The 21412-nt window shown below is 38.2% G+C and overlaps 1 protein-coding gene across 5 annotated transcripts in view; it reads left to right on the top strand.

Annotated features, from left to right (window-relative positions):
• CNKSR2 (connector enhancer of kinase suppressor of Ras 2) overlaps nt 1-21412 on the top strand; it is a 253732-nt gene that overhangs the window by 96859 nt on the left and 135461 nt on the right. For all 5 annotated transcript variants that reach the window (XM_059680455.1, XM_059680457.1, XM_059680456.1 and 2 more), the window contains exons 6-7: nt 8251-8370; nt 17625-17684. In XM_059680455.1, the coding sequence (XP_059536438.1) occupies nt 8251-8370; nt 17625-17684 (180 nt within the window). The remainder of the gene's footprint in view (nt 1-8250; nt 8371-17624; nt 17685-21412) is intronic.

The raw sequence follows: 21412 nt of genomic DNA, 5'->3' as shown, positions 1-21412 counted from the left end.
AATGGCTAAAACTGCGCAGAACCAATAGTTAGGTCTAAGAAAAAAGCCTGAAGGAGAAAATGAAGAGCTCATTTTAGACTTTGAAGATATAAGTACTAGGGTAGCAGCATGCTCCATAATAAAAGAAAAGTAATCATATTAATACTTTGTCTTTAGAGATTTCTTGAAAACAGTGGTAATCTAATGACTTCATTAAAATAATTTTGCATTGGTCTTCAAAAGGTCCCTGATGCTGTGAAAAGACAGCTTTGTCCATTATAGCTACATTCTTCTCTTAAAGCTGTGGTCTTGGGCCACTGCACACTGAAATTTTTTGAATGGTTGACATTTTGGTTGTAACTGTAGCATTTGAACATACAAGTTATGTTCAATTCACTAAAATGTGAATTCTAATACTGCGTTTTGTACATTGAAAGCATCAGATGGTTCTTTATTTCTATAAATAACATCACCCTTCTATCTTGCCCCCCTTCACTGTCTTTGTGGTCAACCTAAAGAAGGGTGCTAACACCGTTACTGAAATAGCATTGACTTCTTGTATTGTATTATATTACCTTCAGGTTTTGATACTCTGGTGGTTAATTGCCTTGTAAATTATTTTAAATGTAAATTAACTTCTCAACAACTGATGTCCTGTGCAAGAAAGAAGAAATCTAGATAGAATATGATGAAGATAGAAAATTTTTGTCTTTTGGGGGGACAAAAAAAGTATGTGTATATACTAAAGGGAATGTGGCCACAAATAAATAATTGAAATAATCTGCTTTTAGTGTGTCTTACTATGATTTGGTTAGACACTATGTACTAGATAAGTTGGTATATTTATGTTGGTGTTCTTGCTAGCATTACATTTGCTAGACACATTATGGATTGTTAAATGATAGTCACACTGACTCCGAATGTACAGTCCTTGTTCTCAAAAACTGTTTGTTTTTGTTGGGGAGTCGGAGGCAGAGTAATTTAGTAGAAAGTGCACCAAATTTGAGAGTTAAAAAGATTTGGTGTCCTGACCTCATTCTGGTACTTAACTAGCTCTTTACAAAGTAAATTAGCCTCTCTGATTAAGTTGAAGGATTGCAGCTTCTGTGGTTCCTAAGGTGTAAATAACATAATACTTTGATGACTAACTCACAGAATCAGTAGAAAGCAGTGTGCCCACATAAATTGAAGGATTGTCATCAACTGAGACCATTCTTTATGTGATCAAAGACACTGGATTATTTAAAAACTACACTTATAGTTATTGTAAATGTAAAGATTTCTTCAACAAGTTAATTGAATTCGTCTGGAGACAGAAACCACACAGTAACAAACAAGGGACGTTAATGCTAAGTAATTATCAAACCATGATAGAAGAATACTCATACACATGTAAAGAGACTCTAAAGCAGTGATGGCGAACCTATGACACGCGTGTCAGAGGTGACAAGCGAACTCATTTTTTTGGTTGATTTTTCTTTGTTAAATGACATTTAAATATATAAAATAAATATCAAAAATATAAGTCTTTGTTTTACTATGGTTGCAAATATCAAAAAATTTCTATATGTGACACGGCACCAGAGTTAAGTTAGGGTTTTTCAAAATGCTGACACGCCGAGCTCAAAAGGTTTGCCATCACTGCTCTAAAGCATGCCCTGGGACTGTACCCAAGGAAAGGAACTATCCCCTAGCCTAGGCTGATGTCAGCACTCATTGGAGCCATAGTGTTGCAGCTTCACTGGCTTGCCTAAGCAAGAGCTGATCCACAGTGGCCAGGCAAGCAGGAACCACTCCTCTAGGGTATAGGCAAGTGATGCTGCTGGGAGGACTCACAGAGCAAGTGGGGTACAACTGTGGATAAGAGGCCGAGAGGGCCACAAGATGGTGGTCACTAAACTCAGGATAAGGCTGTGAGGTCACTGAGGGACCACATGGTCTGGGAACCACTGGATTTCCCCCACACATGCATCACTGATGGACTGTGCATCAAGAGCAAGAAAAAGCAAAATGCAGCACAAGGAAACCTGAAGGAGAGGCCTCCTTCCCCCTGTGATGTCCCTCCACCGCCCTCTACTGACAAAAAACTTAACATTGTGCTCACTGTAAATGTAGAGTCCTGTCCATTATCACAGAGCAAGCACTGAAGGGTGAATTTGGAGCTGAGAGCCAATAAATTCATAACTGACACAGTGTGATTAGCTTTTTTCTCCATAAAAGCACAGATGGTAACTTTGAATTTCTCAGCTGTAAATGAAAATGTTGCTCCCAGGTCTCTGCTTTTCATTCCCTATTTGCCCATAAACTGTGTATATAGCGCCTGGATTTTCCAGACGCTCATCCAATTATAATGAACTGCTTTACTCCTGCTATTTGAATCTGAAATGAAATGAAATACTCTTCCTAATAACCTACATTTTAGTTGAGCTACTAAGATGTCCAGACCCTTGTTCATCTTGAGCCTGAAAGCCATTGTGCCCTCTAATGAGTGCTCTCTCATCTGGCTGGGACCCAATGCAAACCTGCCTGGCTCTGTTTCCTGCCCCTGAGAAAGCAAGCAAATAGAATGGAGATTTTCCCAGATCCAGCTCTGGTTTCCAGCTATTTCCCTATGAGAAATCAGAATGGTGGAACCTGCTGTCCCACTTTTAATTCAGACTCGACCAAGATGTCTTAGAGCAGTACTTACAAGTAAGTTGCAAGTGTCAAGGGTCCACTTCATGCTCATCAACGTAGGTACACATTTGGGGCTGACTAATGGTCTTTCACTGGTTGGTACTGACCTCATCATTGCTAGATGATTATTATTTTAAAGTGTTATTGCTTCTTTTCCATTATCAGGTACACAAGGTCGGCATGTTTAATGTCAGTGATGTCAAAGCCAAATATGCTACCAGAAATACTCTCCCAGGTTGTGAAATCCTTGAACGTAGTAGTTGGCATTTGAATCATGTAGCAGATACTTAGTGATTGTTAAGTGAATGAAGTGATGGTGATGGTGATGGTGATGGTGATGGTGGTGGCTGTGGCAAGGGCAGAGGTGACTGCGGTGGGAGTGGTGGTGGTGGTTTCTTTTAATTTTGCTAATTGTTTTGTTGTGTTTTCCCCTCACCATCAGAGTTTGAACCCTAAAGGGATTGTAGAGTTTTCTAGGCATTGTTGGAACAAAATTCACATGATCTTTATTAATTTGCAGCTGCAATTGCTTTATGAAGCTGCTTGAAACTCTTAATTTCGCTGTATACAGATATAACTTTTATGTTGAGTTAAAATTGAAATTTTATTCTATTATATTAGTTTTTAAGTTTAAAAAATTGTTTCTCCATCAGTTCTCTTTTCTTATATGAGCAAAAAAGTCTTCTTGTGTAGGGGCACATGTATATAGAATAATACTTTGGAATACCAGTTTAAATTCTTTTTACCAATAATGTATTTTTATTGATTTTAGAGAGGAAGGGAGAGGAAGAGATAGAAACATCACATGAGAGAGAATCATTGATCGGCTGCCTCAGGCCTGGGCGGGGGCCAGAGCCAGTGATCGGGGGGAGATGGGGGTCCCCTGTCCAAGCCTGACATCTCTGGCGGAGGTGTCAGGCCTGGGAAAGGGGCCAATCAGGTGATCAGAGGGAGATGGGAGTCCCCTGCCCAGGCATGATTCCTGGGCCAGAGGCCTCAGGCCTGGGCGGGGGCCAGAGCCAGTGATCGGGGGGAGATGGGGGTCCCCTGTCCAAGCCTGACACCTCTGGCGGAGGCGTCAGGCCTGGGCAAGGGGCCGATCCTGCGATTGGAGGGTGATGGGGGTGAACGCCTGAGGGCTCCCAGTATGTGAGAGGGGGCAGGCTGGGCTGAGGGACACTCCCCCCCCCCACACACACACCCAGTGCACGAATTTCGTGCACCAGGCCCCTAGTTTGAAATATAAAAACTGGAGAAAATCATAATACCATTAAATCCATCCTGTGACACACTTCTGTTTTAAAAGGTTCTTAAGTCATAGCTAATCCTGTCCATTACTGCTGTTCAATCACTAATTATTTTTTCGCCATCTTAGGTAGATTATAACAGAATCCAGAGGGTCAGCTATGACGCCATTGCAATTTTATGTTCCCCTTAGTGTTATTAAAGGCATATTATTGAATGGATTAGAAAACTGTAGTACATCTACACGATGGAATACTATGCTGCTGTAAAAAAGAAGGAACTCTTACCATTTGCAACAGCATGGATGGAACTGGAGAGTATTATGCTAAGTGAAATATGCCAGTCAATGAAAGAAAAATACCACATGATCTCACTCATTTATGGATAATTAAGACCATTATAAACTGATGAACAAAAATAGATGCAGAGGCAGAGCAACATCGAACAGACTGTCAAACTACAGCGGGAAGGCCGAGAAGGATTGGGGGGTGGGTAAGAGATCAACCGAAGGACTTGTATGCATGCATATAAGCATAACCAATGAACACAAGACACTGGGGGGTTTGGGAGGCCAGGGGAAGGTCAAGGGAGAAAAAAAAGGAGACATATATAATACTCTTTGTCATACTTTAAGCAATAAAACAATTAAAATAAGGCATATTATATACTAGGATTTAATTTTAGTTTCATACTATTTATTCTATTTTTAGAACTAAGATAAATAGAATGTAAAATCTTTTGGTATAAATACTGCAAAAATGGCAGAAGAATCTCCCTCATATGAGTGGTTACCGGTCATCTTTTATCTAGAGGAAGCGTTCCTTTTAATGCTAAAATTGCTTTAAGTTTCCCCAGACTGTCTTTCACAGTATCCATTCTATTACTCCTTATCTAAACTGCATTCTAAATTGGAAAGCTCATCTTATATTTCATTAAACTATGTAGTTTAAACATTATATAATATCCATTTAATACAGACATGAATTTTTAACAGTACAAAATGAAATTAATGAAAAATAAGTTGAGATTTAAGGATTGAAATAAGCATAATGATTAACAATTCCAGTCTTTCTTTTACCAAGGCAATGACCTTGATAGATTTTTTTAGCCTTTCTTTCAAAAATACCTGCTTCAGGAAGTTGTTATAAGGATAAAAGAGATAATGACTATAAAGTATTTAGCATTGTGCCAGATACATGGTAGGTGCTCTATAGTATTGATGTTAATTTGCAATAATAAAAAGAATGCATTTTTCTTGTTGTATAATAGTTAATTATCTTTTCCTAGAATATATTAGGTAACAGTAGGTAACACTTTGTTTTAAAATGATAACAACATAGTATCACACGATTTCATTGAATGCACACATTTAATTTTTATAAGAACATGGTAAATAACTTCCCTGGAACTTTGCCATTGCAGTCTTAATGTGGTTTCCTGCAGTGGCTTGATGTATGCTGAAGTAATGAGTATAGAATTAGCATATAAAGCCAGACTATTTTATACCCCTTCTAATTGGCTTATTTAGTCAAGTGCCAAATGGTGCAATATAAAAGGTTCTAGTGCATTATCTCTAAAACAGACAGCAGGGTTCTAGTGGGGTTTCTTTTCTAAGTCTTTCTGTTATTAGTTTCCAAGATCTTTAATCTATTAAATCCTGGTAGCTTTGCTGGTAAAGTCAATGTTTTACACATCTTTTGTATTCCCGGCAGACGTAGCATATAGCAGGTATTTGGCAAACAAAATTACTCAAGAAGAGGAATCTGAAACAATATTTTGCAACTTAATATAATGGGTTTAAATGTTATTTTCTTTTTTGTAGAAATGTCTACAGTCTAGTATTAAGGCCTTTTTTTCCTACACCACTTCTAAGTGTTTCCAATGTGTGAATAGAAGGGCTACTACTGCTCATCACCAGTGTTATATGAGGCCCTGAATGTTTTAATACACACATGTTAAGCCATTTATATACATCCATTACCTTCGTATTTATTGCTACATTGGTCTCTTTTGAAATATGCCTCAATTTGTAGAAACCACAAAGGGTCCTTTATAGCATACAAATTAGTAACCTTCAGGTTATTATGCAGTCCAAGTATCTTATATGGAAATGCTTCAGAATTAACAATGTTATATCCCCCCTTGAGTTTAAGAGAAAATAAGAATGAAGATGTAACCACATGTGGGAGGAAATGAATAGTTAAAAGATTAAAAATGAAAAATAAAGATTAAAAATGACCAAAAGTGTTTATCTTCCTGTCAAAGAACAGCAATTTGAACTGCAGCCAATTTTTAAATGTAAAGAAAAATGCCATTCTGTCCTTTTTCCCATGGCTGCTGCTGATATTTTCAAGAGTTTAAAAAAACAAAACACCACTCCAAGACTGGGATCCCAGGATGGGCTACATAATATACGAGACCCAGTGCAAAATGAAAATGTCAAGCCCATTGTTCAAAACTAAGAATTCCAAGATGGCAACAGCACAGCATAGTGCTAAGTGCAGTACCTTGTGTGACTTCCCTGTAGGTTTCCCCGTTTGGGTGAGAAAAGGGGGTGTTCCTGTTGGCACTTTGGTTAGCAGCTCTTCAAGGTAATTTGTATCTGCAAGCAGTGAGATTTGAGCCTGAGAGAGTGAGAAAAGAGCTGTGAACTCTCCATCATGACCATGCAGTGTGATTACTGGTCATTGTAAGATGGTCAATGAGGTCATGGGATTAAGAATAATGACATCATTCATCCCAGGAGTAAGGATTGAGCCCTTGGGAGAGTAGAGAAAGCAATAGGAGGGATAAAAAAGCATTTATTTAGTGTCTTCTTTTGATAGCAGGGCTCTTTTTTAAACATACACTATCCTGATTTTTCATGTAAACCATAGAAAGTAATTTATAATACCCCATTTTTTACATGAGGAAACTGAGCCTCAAGGATATAAAATAACTTTCTCATGGTCACACAGCAAATAATTAGCAATGTGATGATTGCCCACATCTGTCTTTAAGCCCAGATTCTCTACTGCACCAGCTAATGTTTGTCTTTAGGGACTGATAGCCACAATAAAAGTGCAGCCTTGAATAGCCGATGCAAAAAGCATGAGTGCAAACAAGAAGGGAAATTTAGCCTGGCTATTTCTGTCTTGTGAAGAAGCTGAGTCCTGCACAGACTGAGACCATGGTCCAAGCACAGAATGCAGTAATGACAGGCAGAAGAAACTGTCTTCCTTACAGTAGGGTAGTACAGTGGTTACAGAACAAATGTAACATGTTGGAGATGGATAGAAGATAACGACTTGATTGCTACAAAAGAAAAGCACCTCCTACAATAGGGCAGAAAAACAAAAAACAAACAAACAAAAAACCTTCAAATGATGGACACCAGGCTTCTTTAAGTACATTGTCTGTGAAGCATATGAGGGCCACCATAATTTAGGATAGTATATTCCAAGATTCATTCACTAATGTTCCACTTTCTTCATGAGTTTACATTTCCAAGTCTTAATCATACCAGTATGGATATACCTTATTTTAAATCTATTGTTATTCTTATCAGTATGAATGGATTTCTCCCAATTAAAGCACTAGCTTTCTTTCCTGCAAGCCACTCTACTCATTATTAAAGCTCATTTGCTCTTCAGTTTATTCAACTCATATTTATTGATTACCTTATATGTTCTAGGATCTGTCTACCTGGTGTGGGTGGCAGGTGGGAGTGGGGGAGGAAGTGAAATTAGAAATGAGTAAGACACGGTTCCTGTTCAATAGGGCTTCAGAATGTAGTTATCATACAATTTTAGACTGTTCAAAGAATGCTGAGAATGCAGGATTGAAGGAGTGCCAAACTTTGCCTGGAGGTGGTGGGAAACTTTATACAGAGGTAACCTTGAACAGGAAAGTCTAGATGAATAAGTAGGAGGAGTTCATCAAGTGGATTTGCAAGACTCATTTTCCTTGTGCCTTGGCTGAATTTTTTTTAACTATTCTGATCATAATATAAAAGACATAAATTTTTAAAAATTATTTAATTCAGTTCAGTCCGATGGTTGTTATAAAGTTCTTGGATTGTTTAGAAACAATCATTTTATGTTAGATCTGATGAATCAAATAATGGAACTAAAATATAATAATACCTCTGTTGCATATTTTTATGTATAGTTCTTGTATCCATAATTTAGAATATAAGTGTGTTGTGTGCATGTATTTTTTCGCCTGAATATCTTTTTATATAGATTTAATGGAATAAAATGCCAAGTACTGTTACTGTTTCTTTTATTTTTTCTTGTAAAAAAGGTATAACATAAAGTTATTAATGTGTTACAACATTTGTTTATCATATATATTTTTTTTTGCTTTCAGTGTAAAACTCTTTCTGGAGTCTGTGACCACATCATATCCCTGTCTTCAGATCCTCTGGTTTCACAGTCAGCCCACCTGGAAGTGATTCAGCTGGCAAACATCAAACCAAGTGAAGGGCTGGTAAGAGATACCATATTTTTCAAAGCCACCATTCATCGGTGGACAGCTAAAGATGTGGGCAAAGCAGCTTCTGAATATGGGAATACATGAATTTTAACAAATTTTGAACATTTTGGTAATTTTTTGTGAAGGAGCTAGGTAGTTGGAGTTTGTCATAAGAAATTTTATAAAGATAAATGAAAATGAAAGAAAAGTAAGCATGGTGATTTCTGAATTACCCTGTTTACTTTGGTAATAAGTTAGCTTTTATTGCATTCTTTCACCTCCTACCAAAGTTCCGTTGGTTTAAAGGAAGTTTAAATTAAGAGTTTTATAAAAACCATACTGTCACACCCATGCAAGTGGGTGTTTTGTTTGTTCTGCTTTGGTTTGTTTTGCTTTTAATAGGTCTCTCTTCCCTTAGGGTGGGTAAACTGAACAAATGTGATATTCTTTATAACTCACATCCATTCTTTCCTATAAGGATGAGTAAGAAGGTGGATCTTGCCAAAACTAGGCTAACATCCATGAGATGGATTTTTTTTTATTATATAATAACTAGAAGCCTGATGCACAAAATTCATGCAAGAGTAGGCCTTCCTACCTCTGGAAGCTGGGACCTGGGCTTCCCCCTGGCACCCAGAACCAGGCTTCCCTCACAGCCCCTGCTTTGTCCGGAAGGACATCCAGTCTAATTAGCATATTACACTTTTATTATTATAGATAAAGGTAGTCATCTTCTATATTCTGTTCACCTGATTAAAAAGTGTATTGTTTCTAAATGTAACCCAAGGGAGAGCTCTTCGTTAAATCTTCAGAAAGAAAACATATACAATTAATATTAAGGGGACAGAGAAAATGGACACCTACAAAAGGTCTGCTTCCAGTTACAAGACAGAAAAAAACAAAACAAAAAAAACAAGAAGCTGGCTGGAGAACATCTTACCTATAGATAAATTTTCCAAGAGTACATTCAATTAATGATATTTTAGAAAATAGATATCTTGGAAATTAGCATTAATAATTTAATTCAGAATATATATTATTAAAGATCTTTAAGCAGCTTTAATTTTTATGTGGTGTTTCTTCTTTAATTAAATATATATATAACTCTTTCAGAGGGCAAACCCTTCATTGGCCACCAGTGATTTTCCAGTTTGAAGCCTTCTCTTCTATAGAGTGACTTTTCTTCTGATATTTGGAAATTTACTTTTGGATAACCATAGTTCCTCAGGCTTCTGTGGCTTTTATTGATATTTTCCTGGGATGACGGAAAGCAGCATATCAAATATAGCCAGCAATCATGTCATCATTGTAACCTATAAGTGTTATATCTAACTTCAATTAATTTTAAGAGCTTATTTGGAACATGTATACACATATTTGAAGTAATACTTATGATTTTAAATTTTTACTATTCCTTTTAGTCCAGTTTTATTTAAAGCATCTTTCAACCTATAGTATAAAAATTTTCCTTTCTACAACTCCCTTTTCAGTTGTTATGAAGGAAGAGAACCTGTCTAAACATGATTTGTAGAGTGGGAAATTATGAACTAACTAGGGCCGTGGTCGGCAAACTGCGGCTCGCGAGTCACATGCAGCTCTTTGGCCCCTTGAGTGTGGCTCTTCCTAAGCCTTAGGAGTACCCTAATTAAGTTAATAACAATGTACCTACCTATATAGTTTAAGTTTTAAAAATTTGGCTCTCAAAAGAAATTTCAATCATTGTACTGTTGATATTTGGCTCTGGTGACTAATGAGTTTGCTGACCACTGAACTAGGGGCACAGTGCATGAATTCGTGCACTTTGAAAACAACTGTGGGTAAAGAGGCGGTGGTAGGCACAGGGGCAGGTTTCAGCCCATCCTCTGCACCCCTGCTCGGCCCCTCCCACCACAGCCCCTGGTTCCCTATCTGCCCGCAGCCCCGTTCCCTCTGCCACCGCTCCCATTCACTGACGGTACCTGCCTGCTCACAGCTGCTGACTGCATGGCGCCAGCACCAGTAGCAGGTGCAAGTGGCAGCTTCTGCCCTGATCACCCCTCAGGAGCAGGGGGAGGTGGAGAAGCCCGCAGGTGCGATCAGGGCCAGCAGCCACTCGCACCCACTGACGGCATCAAATGATCAGGACCAGCACCAGGCATTGCCAGCAGTGGGTGCGAGCAGCAGCTCTGGCACCAGCAGCAGGTGTGAGCACCCGGTGGTACCATGGCATGCAGGAGCAAAGAATTTTCAGTAACCAGCAGAGGCTCACCCCGATGACAGCAATGAGCACCTTGCTTTGATCTGGCACCCCTACTCACCTCCTCCACCATCCTGCTACAGTAGATGCCCACTATGTTCCACGCTCTGCCACCTGCTGCCGACGCCTGCCATGTTCCACGTGCCCACTGGTGGTCAGCACACATCATAGCGCTCGGTTGTTTGGTTGTTCTGCCGTTTGTTCTATTTGCATATTAGGGTTTTATGTAGAGAGATTATTATGTTAGACTGGGAATCAGGAGGCATGAATACAAATCACTTCAATAAATATTTCTGGGAGTGTGATTTGGAAGATGTGGAGGAGTAGATTTAACTTCCTTGGCCTTGATCTATTCATCTATAGAATTTTGGGAGCAGGAAGGGTAAACTAGATCATCTTTAAAGCTCTCTCTCGTTCTATGAGCCTGCAGTTCTAAGTATGGTATTGTTCTGAGAACAGAGCCTGATTATTTCCCTCTAATTTCTACTGAAATCATGGGGAATGGGGGAGAATAGGTACGTGAAGTGAGTCAACAGGATGCTAATTAATGGACTTTAGGAAATCTTGACATTTTAAAATGAAGTTATAGCTCTGGACAGGCTTTTTATTTTTTAAACTAGGGGCCCAGTGCACGAAAGTCGTGCACTGGGTGTGGGGGGGAGAGTGTCCCTCAGCCCAGCCTGCCCCCTCTCACATACTGGGAGCCCTCAGGCGTTGACCCCCATCACCCTCCAATTGCAGGATCTGCCCCTTGCCCAGGCCTGACGCCTCTGACAGAGGCGTCAGGCCTGGGCAGGGGACCTTCATTTCCCTCCATCACTGGTTCTACCCCCAGCCCAGGTCTGAGGCCTCTGGCCCAGGAATCATGCCTGGGCAGGGGACCCCCATCTCCCTCTGATCGCTTGCTCCACCCCCCGCCGAAGCCTGACACCTCTGACCCAGGCTTCAGGCCTGGGCAAGGGGACCATCATATCCCCCCAATCCCTGGCTCCGCCCCCCACCCAGGCCTGATGCCTCGGCCAGAGGAGTTGACCCTCATCACCCTCCGATCACCAATCACCGGGTCGGCCCCTTGACCAGGCCTGAGGCCTCCGGCAGAGGTGTCAGGCCTGGGCAGGGGACCCCCAGCTCCCCGCGGTTGCAGGCTCCGCCCCTGCCCAGGCCTAACGCCTCTGGCCTAGGCATCTGGCCCGGGCAGCGGGGACCTGCAGTGGCAGCGGGGGACGCCGCGATCGCGCGGGCTCCGCCCCTGCCCCTGCAGATCACCTCGTCCGGCCCGGGCAGCGGGGACCCGCAGCTGCAGCAGCCCCGTGATCGCGGGCTCCGCTTTAGGCCCAGGCAAGGGACCCCTAGCTCCCGGGACTGCCAGCTTCGACCGTGCCCAGCTCCCATCGCTGGCTCCACCCCTTCTTCCTGCTATCACTGGCCAGGGCAGAAAAGGCACCTGATTCTCCGATCATGGCTGGGGGGCAGGGCAAAGGCGGCCCCAGGGCCGCCTTTGCCCTGCCCCCCAGCTCTTAGCTCCCCCCTGGGTTTCCGGTCACTGTCAGTGGCAGGGGGCTTCTTCCTGCTTTCCCTTTTGCCTCCCTGCATTGTGCCTACATATGCAAATTAACCGCCATCTTGTTGGCAGTTAACTGCCAATCTTAGTTGGCAGTTAACTGCCAATCTTAGTTGGCAGTTAATTTGCATATAGCCCTGATTAGCCAATGAAAAGGGTAGCGTCGTATGCCAATTACCATTTTTCTCTTTTATTAGTGTAGATTTGAGAGAGGTAAATCTAGATCTGCTTTTGGGAATAGTCATAAACATAAAAGGCCAAGAAATGGATTCAGTAAAATTGTCTGGGAAAGAGCTAGAAGATAGAAACGAAGAAATGTGTTTAACATTTACCAGGTATTTTCCTCACAACTCTATACAGTAGGTATTAATCTTCTCATTTAGCAAATGAGAAAATAGAATCACAGATATTCTCCACTTTGCCCTGTGTCACATATAGGTAATATACAATAGAGGCAGGGTTTCCATCCAAGTAAATTTAAATGAAGTGCATCTGAATAAAGCTTATTCCATTATCCCATATATAAACTGAGAATTGCTAAAGGGGGGTGTGAAGAGTTTAGGAGGATGACAGCAGCACTTCATTGGGAAGATATTTCAGATGGAAAAAAGAAAAAACTGAAATGTTGAATATTCATAAGCGTTAACTACAAAACTATTTCCTATTGTTGATGTTAAAGGGGGGATGACTAAATATTTCACATGACTTAATTTTTTAAATTAGCAACTTTTAATTAAGTTTACTCAGTCACATTTGAAGAAATAGATTTGAGGGTTTTGGTAACATTTAGCTTGTGCTTAGCTATAGGAAGTGTATAAATGGTAAATGAAGGAAAGAAATAGAAAGTGGTGGGAGAATACCAAGCTTTAATGACGTTTAAATAGCTTAGAAACAGCTGCTGAAGGTCTTCTGCCAGTTTCAAAACAAAGGCAGAAGGTAGCTGCTTTGTTCTTTCACTGATAAACTGGATAGATCTTTTATCATCTCTCTACCTAATTAGTCAAATCTCCTAGGATTTCTTAGATTTGAGAGTCCTGAGCATTATAAGGAATGGTGGGAAACATGTTTATTTATGATTTAAAAATATGGAACTAGTTTCTAAAATGCTTTTAACAACAATCAGCAGAAAATTAAAGAAGGAAATGGCACCTAAACTTATCTAAACTAGATTAGAGCCAACAGCTAGATTGAAGAGAAAATAAAGGGTGTTATGGGCTGGGGTCATCTTTTGGGGAAGCCTTGGCCTTAGAGAGTTCTTTTGCTACTTAGGCACTTGGACTTTCTCCATATATCTCTTATTTCATTGACTTGATTGTGAGGTTTGTTTGGCTTCCATTGGTTAACCAACGTTTGGGGTTTGGGGATATAGTGAACCAAATGTCACTTTGGCAAGCTGAGCAGGAGACAGGGAGCTGTTCAAGTAAGCTCCAGAATTAATTATTTTTTGGGGGGGGAGGGAATGAAAGTTTTTTCATTAAATGAAAACAGATTTGTTTCAGTTCCAGAAAAGAGCCATTTGAATTATGTTTTCTTGCTGTTTCTCCTTTTCTCAGAGGTGAACAAGTGATCATAAGTAGTTTTGGAATCTACATTATTCAGAAGTTGATTAGTTCAAAGTTCACCCAAGCAACTTGTTTCTTCTCTTTCTTTTGGTGCCTCATTTTTGGCCATTTTTTTCTCATTGGTACTCCCAGAGGGAGATCAAAAGGATGAAGAAGTTAGTTTCAATTTTTAAAAGCAGTTACAAAAAATGGTTTATTGAAGTTAGAAGTGAAAGTATTACATAAAACCAAATATCTTCATTATTTGTAGCATTTTAAAAATGTGCTTTAGTTCCATTCTATTTCTTATAACTATGAAGTTTCTAGAATTGAACTCTGTATACATAGTTAGATCTTTATTTAAGCTTTTAAACGTTTTTATCCATCTGAAAAAATTAGTTTTAGTATAAATTATATAACACTTAATTATGCATAAATAGCGATGAAAGCCTCTTCCTATAGCTAATAGATACTTGCTTTAGCTTACAATTGCCATTTTTAAGTTCCTGATATGCACAATAATTACAAATAGATTTTATCTCCAGAATCATAACTAGATTATCTCCATGAGTTTTTATTATCCCAATAACTATAATGACTTTTTCTAAACATTTATCATAGGATACTAGACTTTCTCTATGATCTAATTATTTATGAGATTATTTAGAGCTCTTGTCAAACACACTAATTCATAATCAATAATGCACAGTGTTGAAAGAAGTGTGGAGAGAAATATATTCAACTTTAGCTTACAGTTGTCATAAGTGATGGGTGATTAAAGTAAATTGTAAAATATCATATTCAGTTACTCTTTATAACCGCATTGCACATAATACATGTTTGCTGATCATATATGCATAACCCATAGACACAGACAACAGTGAGGTGATGGCCAGTGGGAAATGGGGGCGGGAGCTGGGTGGAGGTGGGCAAAGGGATAGGAGGGAATGGGTACATCTGTAACAGTGTCAACAATAAAAGTAAAGTTTAAAAAGGGTTCTTAGTGTTTAAAAGTAAATGTTGAACAGTTCATGTTTCACTTTAATATCTGTAGTTGCCAAATAGTATGTTAGATAAGAAAAGTGAAGGAGTACAACTGCCCTAACTATTAATCAATAAATCAGGAGTCCAGTCTTGAAAATATGGTACGGAGTCAGAATGCCTTGGCTTAAAAACTGACTTCACCACCTTGGGCAGGTTCCTCAGCCTCAAAGGCTGCTGTGAAATGAATATCAAATACTTAAAACAGTCCCTGGCACATTTTAACAAGATATTTAACAAATAATGAGTGATGATTGTTTTGTATGTCCAAACAATATATATTGGGGGTTTTTGCTGTCTTTTTCTACTTTATCTTCTCACACTTCCTCTATTTAAAAAAACTAAAACCAAATTTAGTGTTTAGTGCCGGGGTCCAACCCCAGCGGGTCCAGGGGTCCCCAAAGGCGTGGACGGAGTCGGCGAAGAAGGAAGGACACGGAGACAGTGTTCAGTTGATCAGCAGCCTAGCCAGGATCTCCAGCCAAGTTCTGGTCTGGATCTCCAGAGAGGTTCTGCTTCGGATCTCCAGCGAGGTTCTGTAGCCATGTTCCCTCGCTAGGTTCTTCAGCCAGGTTCTGTCCAGGTTCTAGTCAGGTTCTCTTACCAATTTCTGTAGTCAGGTTCAGTCCAGGATCTTTTGCCATGTTCTCTCCAGCGAAGTTCTTCTGTCTGTAGGTTCTGTGTAGGTTCTGTCTTCTTGGCTCTCTTCTAAGTTCTGTGTTCTAAGTCCTGTCTCTTTCTGTCTTGTTACATCTGTATTTATACCAGTTGATTCAATCCTATCAATCTCTATTCCAAAGGTTAGGGCGTTTCTTATCTCCATTCCAGGGAGTAAAGATTATGTAGCTTAAGCATGATTGTTCATAGTTAAAGTGATTAATTACCCGCCTGGCACTTAGTTGAGGGGTTTTATTCCCTCCCTAACTTCAGGAGAAAATCCCTACCTGGGGATTCAACCTTTCTCGGAGGGGTGACCTTAGTTAAAACACAGCGCCAAGAAGGTGAGCAAACATATTAAGAACCGTATGCCATATATGCCAGGTCCCTTGAAACAGCAAGGATGGACCGGCTCCCGGCAGTTTAGCTCTTACAAATATGCTTTAAGATCCTTTATTAAATATGTAATTTTATTAATCCTCAGGGCAGGGGCAATAACTGTAAAAATCTTGTCCTCTCCTCTGCTGAGTCCTATAATAGCATCCTTATATTTACCTTCCAATATATAATGGAATAAATAACTTCAAAAGTATGTTTTACACTTGTTACCAATGTAAGCATGAATATTACCATATGGTCATTGCCAAGGACTACTAGCCAATTTCTTAATTAATTTCTATTTGTACTTGTGTTGAGGTTAGTAATTTATTTTATATAGTGAAGAACTTTCACTTAAGAAACTAGAGTTCATAGTTAAGTAAACATCTTTTAAAATTACATTCATTTTGTTTCACATTGGTGAGCCAGGCTCAACCATTTTTGGAACGTTACTAACATTTTGAACACAATGAGATTATTAAAATGACTTTTCAGAAATAAAATCTACATGGTGACTTTTTAATAATTCCATACCATCAACTTTACTGCTTCTTGTTGTTGTTTTTTATTTCTTACATATTATCAATGAAAACACATGTATATTTAGGTCTTTAGATATATAACTAACATAAAGGTATGGAAAATTAACATTATATTTCAGACTTTAAATTTATTAAAATTGGTATTTTTTTAAAATCAGTATTTTGAAATGCAAAGCACTTTTATATGTAATGCTTAGGCAATTTTTCCCCAAAGAGAAATTAAAGTAACGGAATCTTCCTTAGAAAGGAAAAAAAGCCATTCACAAAAAATAATCTATTTTTTTCTGATTTACTTAAATAAAAATATTTAAAAATTTTAAATATGAATACTTTCTTGTGATATTTTTTCCTTTAAGGTCCTATCACTGTCCATAATTTAAAGTTTTTGTTTGCTCTAAAAGTTTACACAATTTCAGGATTTCTGAATATTCTTTAATTTTAATGAAACTTTTTCAAAAATGACTTTATTTATAAATGGAAAATGGAATCCTATCCTCTTTATTGGGAGAAGTGGTTGCCACGCATTACCTCTTAATTACTGATATAGAGATGATTGGATGTAATTATTAAAATGGCATCAATAAGAAATAAAGGCAGAAAATGCAGGATACCACAAAAGAGCAGGAGAAAAAAAGTTGATCTTACCAGTATTTTATCACTCTTCTGTCTCTTTAGTTGTAGTTGAAGTGGCACTGTAGAAGCCTACTTTGTATTGTGTAATATGTATCAATTAAAATAAGCTTAATAGCATACCAATGTTTGAATTTTTCATTGTAACTTTTCTTTTCCCACAGAACATATAATACAGATTTGGGGGCAGTGAGGTGTGTTCTTTCGTCAGGGTATTGCATTATGATACTGCATTTCATAGGCAATTCACTTACCAAGTAGTTATTTGATTAAGCTGTGTATAGCTTTTTGCGGGGCAAACATTAGAAGTCAGCACATTCATATAGGAGTTTCTTACCAGTTTAAAGACATCATTATTTAATCATGGATTCATTCCTGGGGCATATGGCAATTTTAATTTAATAAGGTAGTCAACAGGATTGTAATAACTATGTATACTATCAGGTGTGTACTGAAAATATCAGGGGGAACACTTTATAAGATATATCATTGTCTAACTGCTATGCTGTACACCTGAAACTAATACGAAATAATATTGAATATAAATTGTAATTGAAAAATAATTTTTTTAAAATTTTCAACGAAATAATAATTTGATAGAGTAATTTTTGTAAATGAGTTATGATATACTTGGAAATATTCCAGTTGCTTCACTTTTTTTTCTGATGCTGTTTTTTTCTTAGGGTATGTATATTAAATCAACGTATGATGGCCTCCATGTAATTACTGGAACTACAGAAAATGTAAGTATTGTAACATTTCAAAGGTTTGGTTTTTCCTTGTATTGTTAAACAACTTATATGTCTTACATAATTACATTTGACTTTTGAGGGCATGAACTAATTAGGAGACAAAACTAAAAAGACATTGAGTTAGTAATGTCTTTGGGAGAAATTCAGTCAGTTTATTTAGTTTAGAATAGCTATTTACTTAAAGTGAATCAGATGTTTTCTGTTTGCAGCCAGAGATTTGTCCTTGTTAATACGTATTTTCTGTTTCATGACAAGTTATTGCAACATCCAAAAGAATCCATTTCCATCTGTCAAATAGTTTATTTATATTAAGAAACTTAGCTCACATAAGAAGGAAACATTAGATAAGTCATGCTTTCTGAATACTTGGTGTATATTTCAGCTTAATTTAGTGGATGGAGCATGGTATAGCTCAGTGGTTTTCACAGTGAGGACCTCCCTGGACAAGCAGTATCAGCCTCCCTTGGGAACTTGTTAGAAATGCAAATTCTCAGACCCAGCCAGTAAGAACTGCTGGCAGTGGGTCAGAGTGCTAGGTCCTACAAGCAGTTCTGCAGCTTAATGGCAGTGTAATTTTTGGCAAATCACTTACCCTCTCATTAAATTGTTTCCCTAATCTATAAATTGGAAATAATATCATATATACTACATAGCTCACTAAATTGTTCTGAAAATCAAATAAGCTAATAAACATGAAAGACTATGCTGTAAGAGCTACAGAAATGTGAAATCATCATGTTGGGCAGTAACACGATCAGTATAATAGACTTGAATTGCATAATAAATCATTATTCCTGCATTGGATTTTCCCAGATATCCACCCTACTCTTTTAAGAAGGTGCAAAGCTTTGAATTTGTTTCCTTTTAGAAATTCTGACAAATTGCATCCTTATGCTGTGTTCCTTCAAAGTAGGCCGAGGTGTGGAATTAGTTAATCTCAATTTTATTGATCTCAACATTTTACTAGCATTTTCTTTTTAAAAATCAACATGGTCACCTAATTCTCCTATTACTTTATTTACTGATCCCCTCACCCCCGCTTCTCTGTGAATGATGAAATATATAATAATAAGTTAGAGTTAGACTGCTGTACTGACTTCAATTCTAGTATTAAATGAGAGTTAAATGGGGTCAAGAATATAATTTAAATGCATGTTGTGAACTATTTAAATGTTTTAATGCAGAGAGTTGCTGTAAACTATATGCTTTTCATTGATTGATCATTCTCGTATACTTGTGTATTTATTTGTTTGTTTTAACAAACTTTTGTTATGTTTCAAGCATTGGCCTAGGTATAGAAAGAATTTAAAAATTAAACTAGCTTTGTCGTTAAGGAGTGCAAGTAGGGGGTTATCTATGAACAAGCTATAAAATTTGCATAGATGGACAAAGGAAAGAATAGTAAATACTGCCAAGTGAAATCAGAGAACGAATCACAACTTAAGATTTTGAACTGTATCTTGAAGAATTGGTAGGAACATCATCCCTATGTTGTCTGTTGTCTAAAAAATAAAAGTTGAGTACTATACATTGATCATATTAATTACTTAGAAATATTTGATAAGTGGACAAGTTATCAAAGAAAGATGGATTCTGTGAGTGGTTAAGATATGAACCAAATATTAATAGTCCGTCACAATTCTTTTTTCTTTAAAATATTTTACTGTTTTTGGTACCCTTAGTCACTTATGATTAGGGGTCATTTATGATTAGCTGCTCACTAAAGTGACTAAGTTATTTTGCTTTGCTGTGCCCTACTTTCTTATTTTCTCATATAGAAAATGAGGGATTTAAACAAAATGATCTTTAGGATCCCTTTTAAAACTGGAAGTCTATAATTTATAGGACTTAGTCCCTTTTTCACTTATCTGTGCAAAAAGTCGTTTTCGTTTCCTTAAATTTTGTCAATCAATTATCATTTTCTCTTATATCATGATTAGAGCCATTAGCTTGATATTTTTCTTTAATACTGTCCTTTAAAAAGATCAATTGTTAGCCAGGTAGCACAAGGACTGACTCTATAGTTACAGCTCTATTACAGTAATGATTTACAAACTTTTCAGAATTATTACATGCTATTTGTCTGAATTGGTAATATACCCACCTCCTAAAGATACTGTAAAATAAATACAATATTTTTCTTATGACACTATTCTTAGGGTTGGGTTAACATCCTAGATGAACTACTCTCTTAATAGTAGACTTGTGTTATTACTTTGTTCAAACTAGAATTTTCTATGATCTTACCTTGTCTTGAATTCTAGCCTAGGGCAAATAATTTTGTGAATTTTAAAATTTGTTGAACTAAGGTTAATATTGTTTTGACTTCTTTGTTTTTTAAATAATTGGAAATGAATTTTTAAAAAGGAACTAGAAATAATTTTAAAGTAAATCCTTTCCAGGGTCTCAAAGGTAGCATTTTACTTTGCAATTCTATCATCATATCATTCTTCATTAGCTTTCAATAGATTCTAATAAATAAATACTACATTGTCTATAGTTGTATTTGATAAATTAATACATACATAAACATGCACAAATATATTTTTCATTAAAACACTTTTTCTGTATATTCAAAAGTTCATACATATTGCAATATGTATAATCAATGATTAGTAGTCACAGAAAAATAAAGAATAGTATTTTAAATTGATTACCCATACCTATATTATAAAATTTCTATCTTAAATCTCATTTTAGTTTTCTAAAGATTTCATAAGCTTGTCAATATTAGTTTACCAAAGTTGTTTTTTGCTTTTCTGTTTGCTTTTATCATCTTTTATTAGAATTTTTAACAAATGATGGAATTGTTACCTCTTGTGGAAATGTAGGCATTTTAGTTTATTTAGTATGGTTTTGTTTGCCAATGTATTATACTGTATGAAAAATATGAAATGGAATCCTATATAATAAAAGGGTAATATGCAAATTGACCCTAACAGCAGAGTGACTGGGAATCCCTGGTTACTATGACACACACTGACCACCAGAGGGCAGACGCTCAATGCAGGAGCTGCCCCTTGGTGGTCAGTGTGCTTTCACAGGGGGAGGTCTGCTCAGCCACAAGCCTGGTTGATGGCTGCCAGTACAGTGGTGGTGGTGGGAGCCTCTCCTGCCTCCTCAGCAGCGCTAAGGATGTCCGACTGCAGCTAGGCCTGCTCCCTGCTTACAAGTGGACATCCCCTGAGGGCTCCCAGGCTGCCAGAGGGGTGTCTGACTGCCAGCTTAGGCCCAATCCCCTGGGGAGCAGGCCTAAGCCAGCAGGTGGTCATCCCCTGAGGGGTCCCAGACTGTGAGAGGGCACAGGCCGGGCTGAGGGCCCCCCCCCCCGAGTGCACAAAATTTTGTGCACCGGGCCTCTAGTGTTCTTATAATTAGACATTTAGATAGAGGATCCTATCTAATAAAAGAGTAATATGCAAATTAACCATCACACCTTCACTCTGTCAGTCCCTCACAAAGATGGCTATGGCCACGGAGCTGGAGCGAGCAGGAGGCTTGGTTGCCCCGGCGATGGAGGAAGCCAAGCTTCCCGCCTGCCCTGGCCAGCCCTGAGCTCCACTCAAGGCTACAAAGTTTCAATTATAGAAGATAAATAAATCCCAGATACCTGCTTCCAGCCTGCGGCGATGGCTAGCCTGAAAACCGCCATCAGCCCCTCACCCAGGCTGGCCAGGCACCCCAGTGGGACCCCCTTCCACCCTGAAGGGGCTGTGGCC

The sequence above is a fragment of the Myotis daubentonii genome, chromosome X, assembly GCF_963259705.1.
Source record: "Myotis daubentonii chromosome X, mMyoDau2.1, whole genome shotgun sequence".
Lineage (NCBI taxonomy): Eukaryota > Metazoa > Chordata > Mammalia > Chiroptera > Vespertilionidae > Myotis > Myotis daubentonii.
The sequence above is the reverse complement of the archived record's forward strand: the minus strand, read 5'-3'. Positions and strand labels throughout refer to the sequence as shown.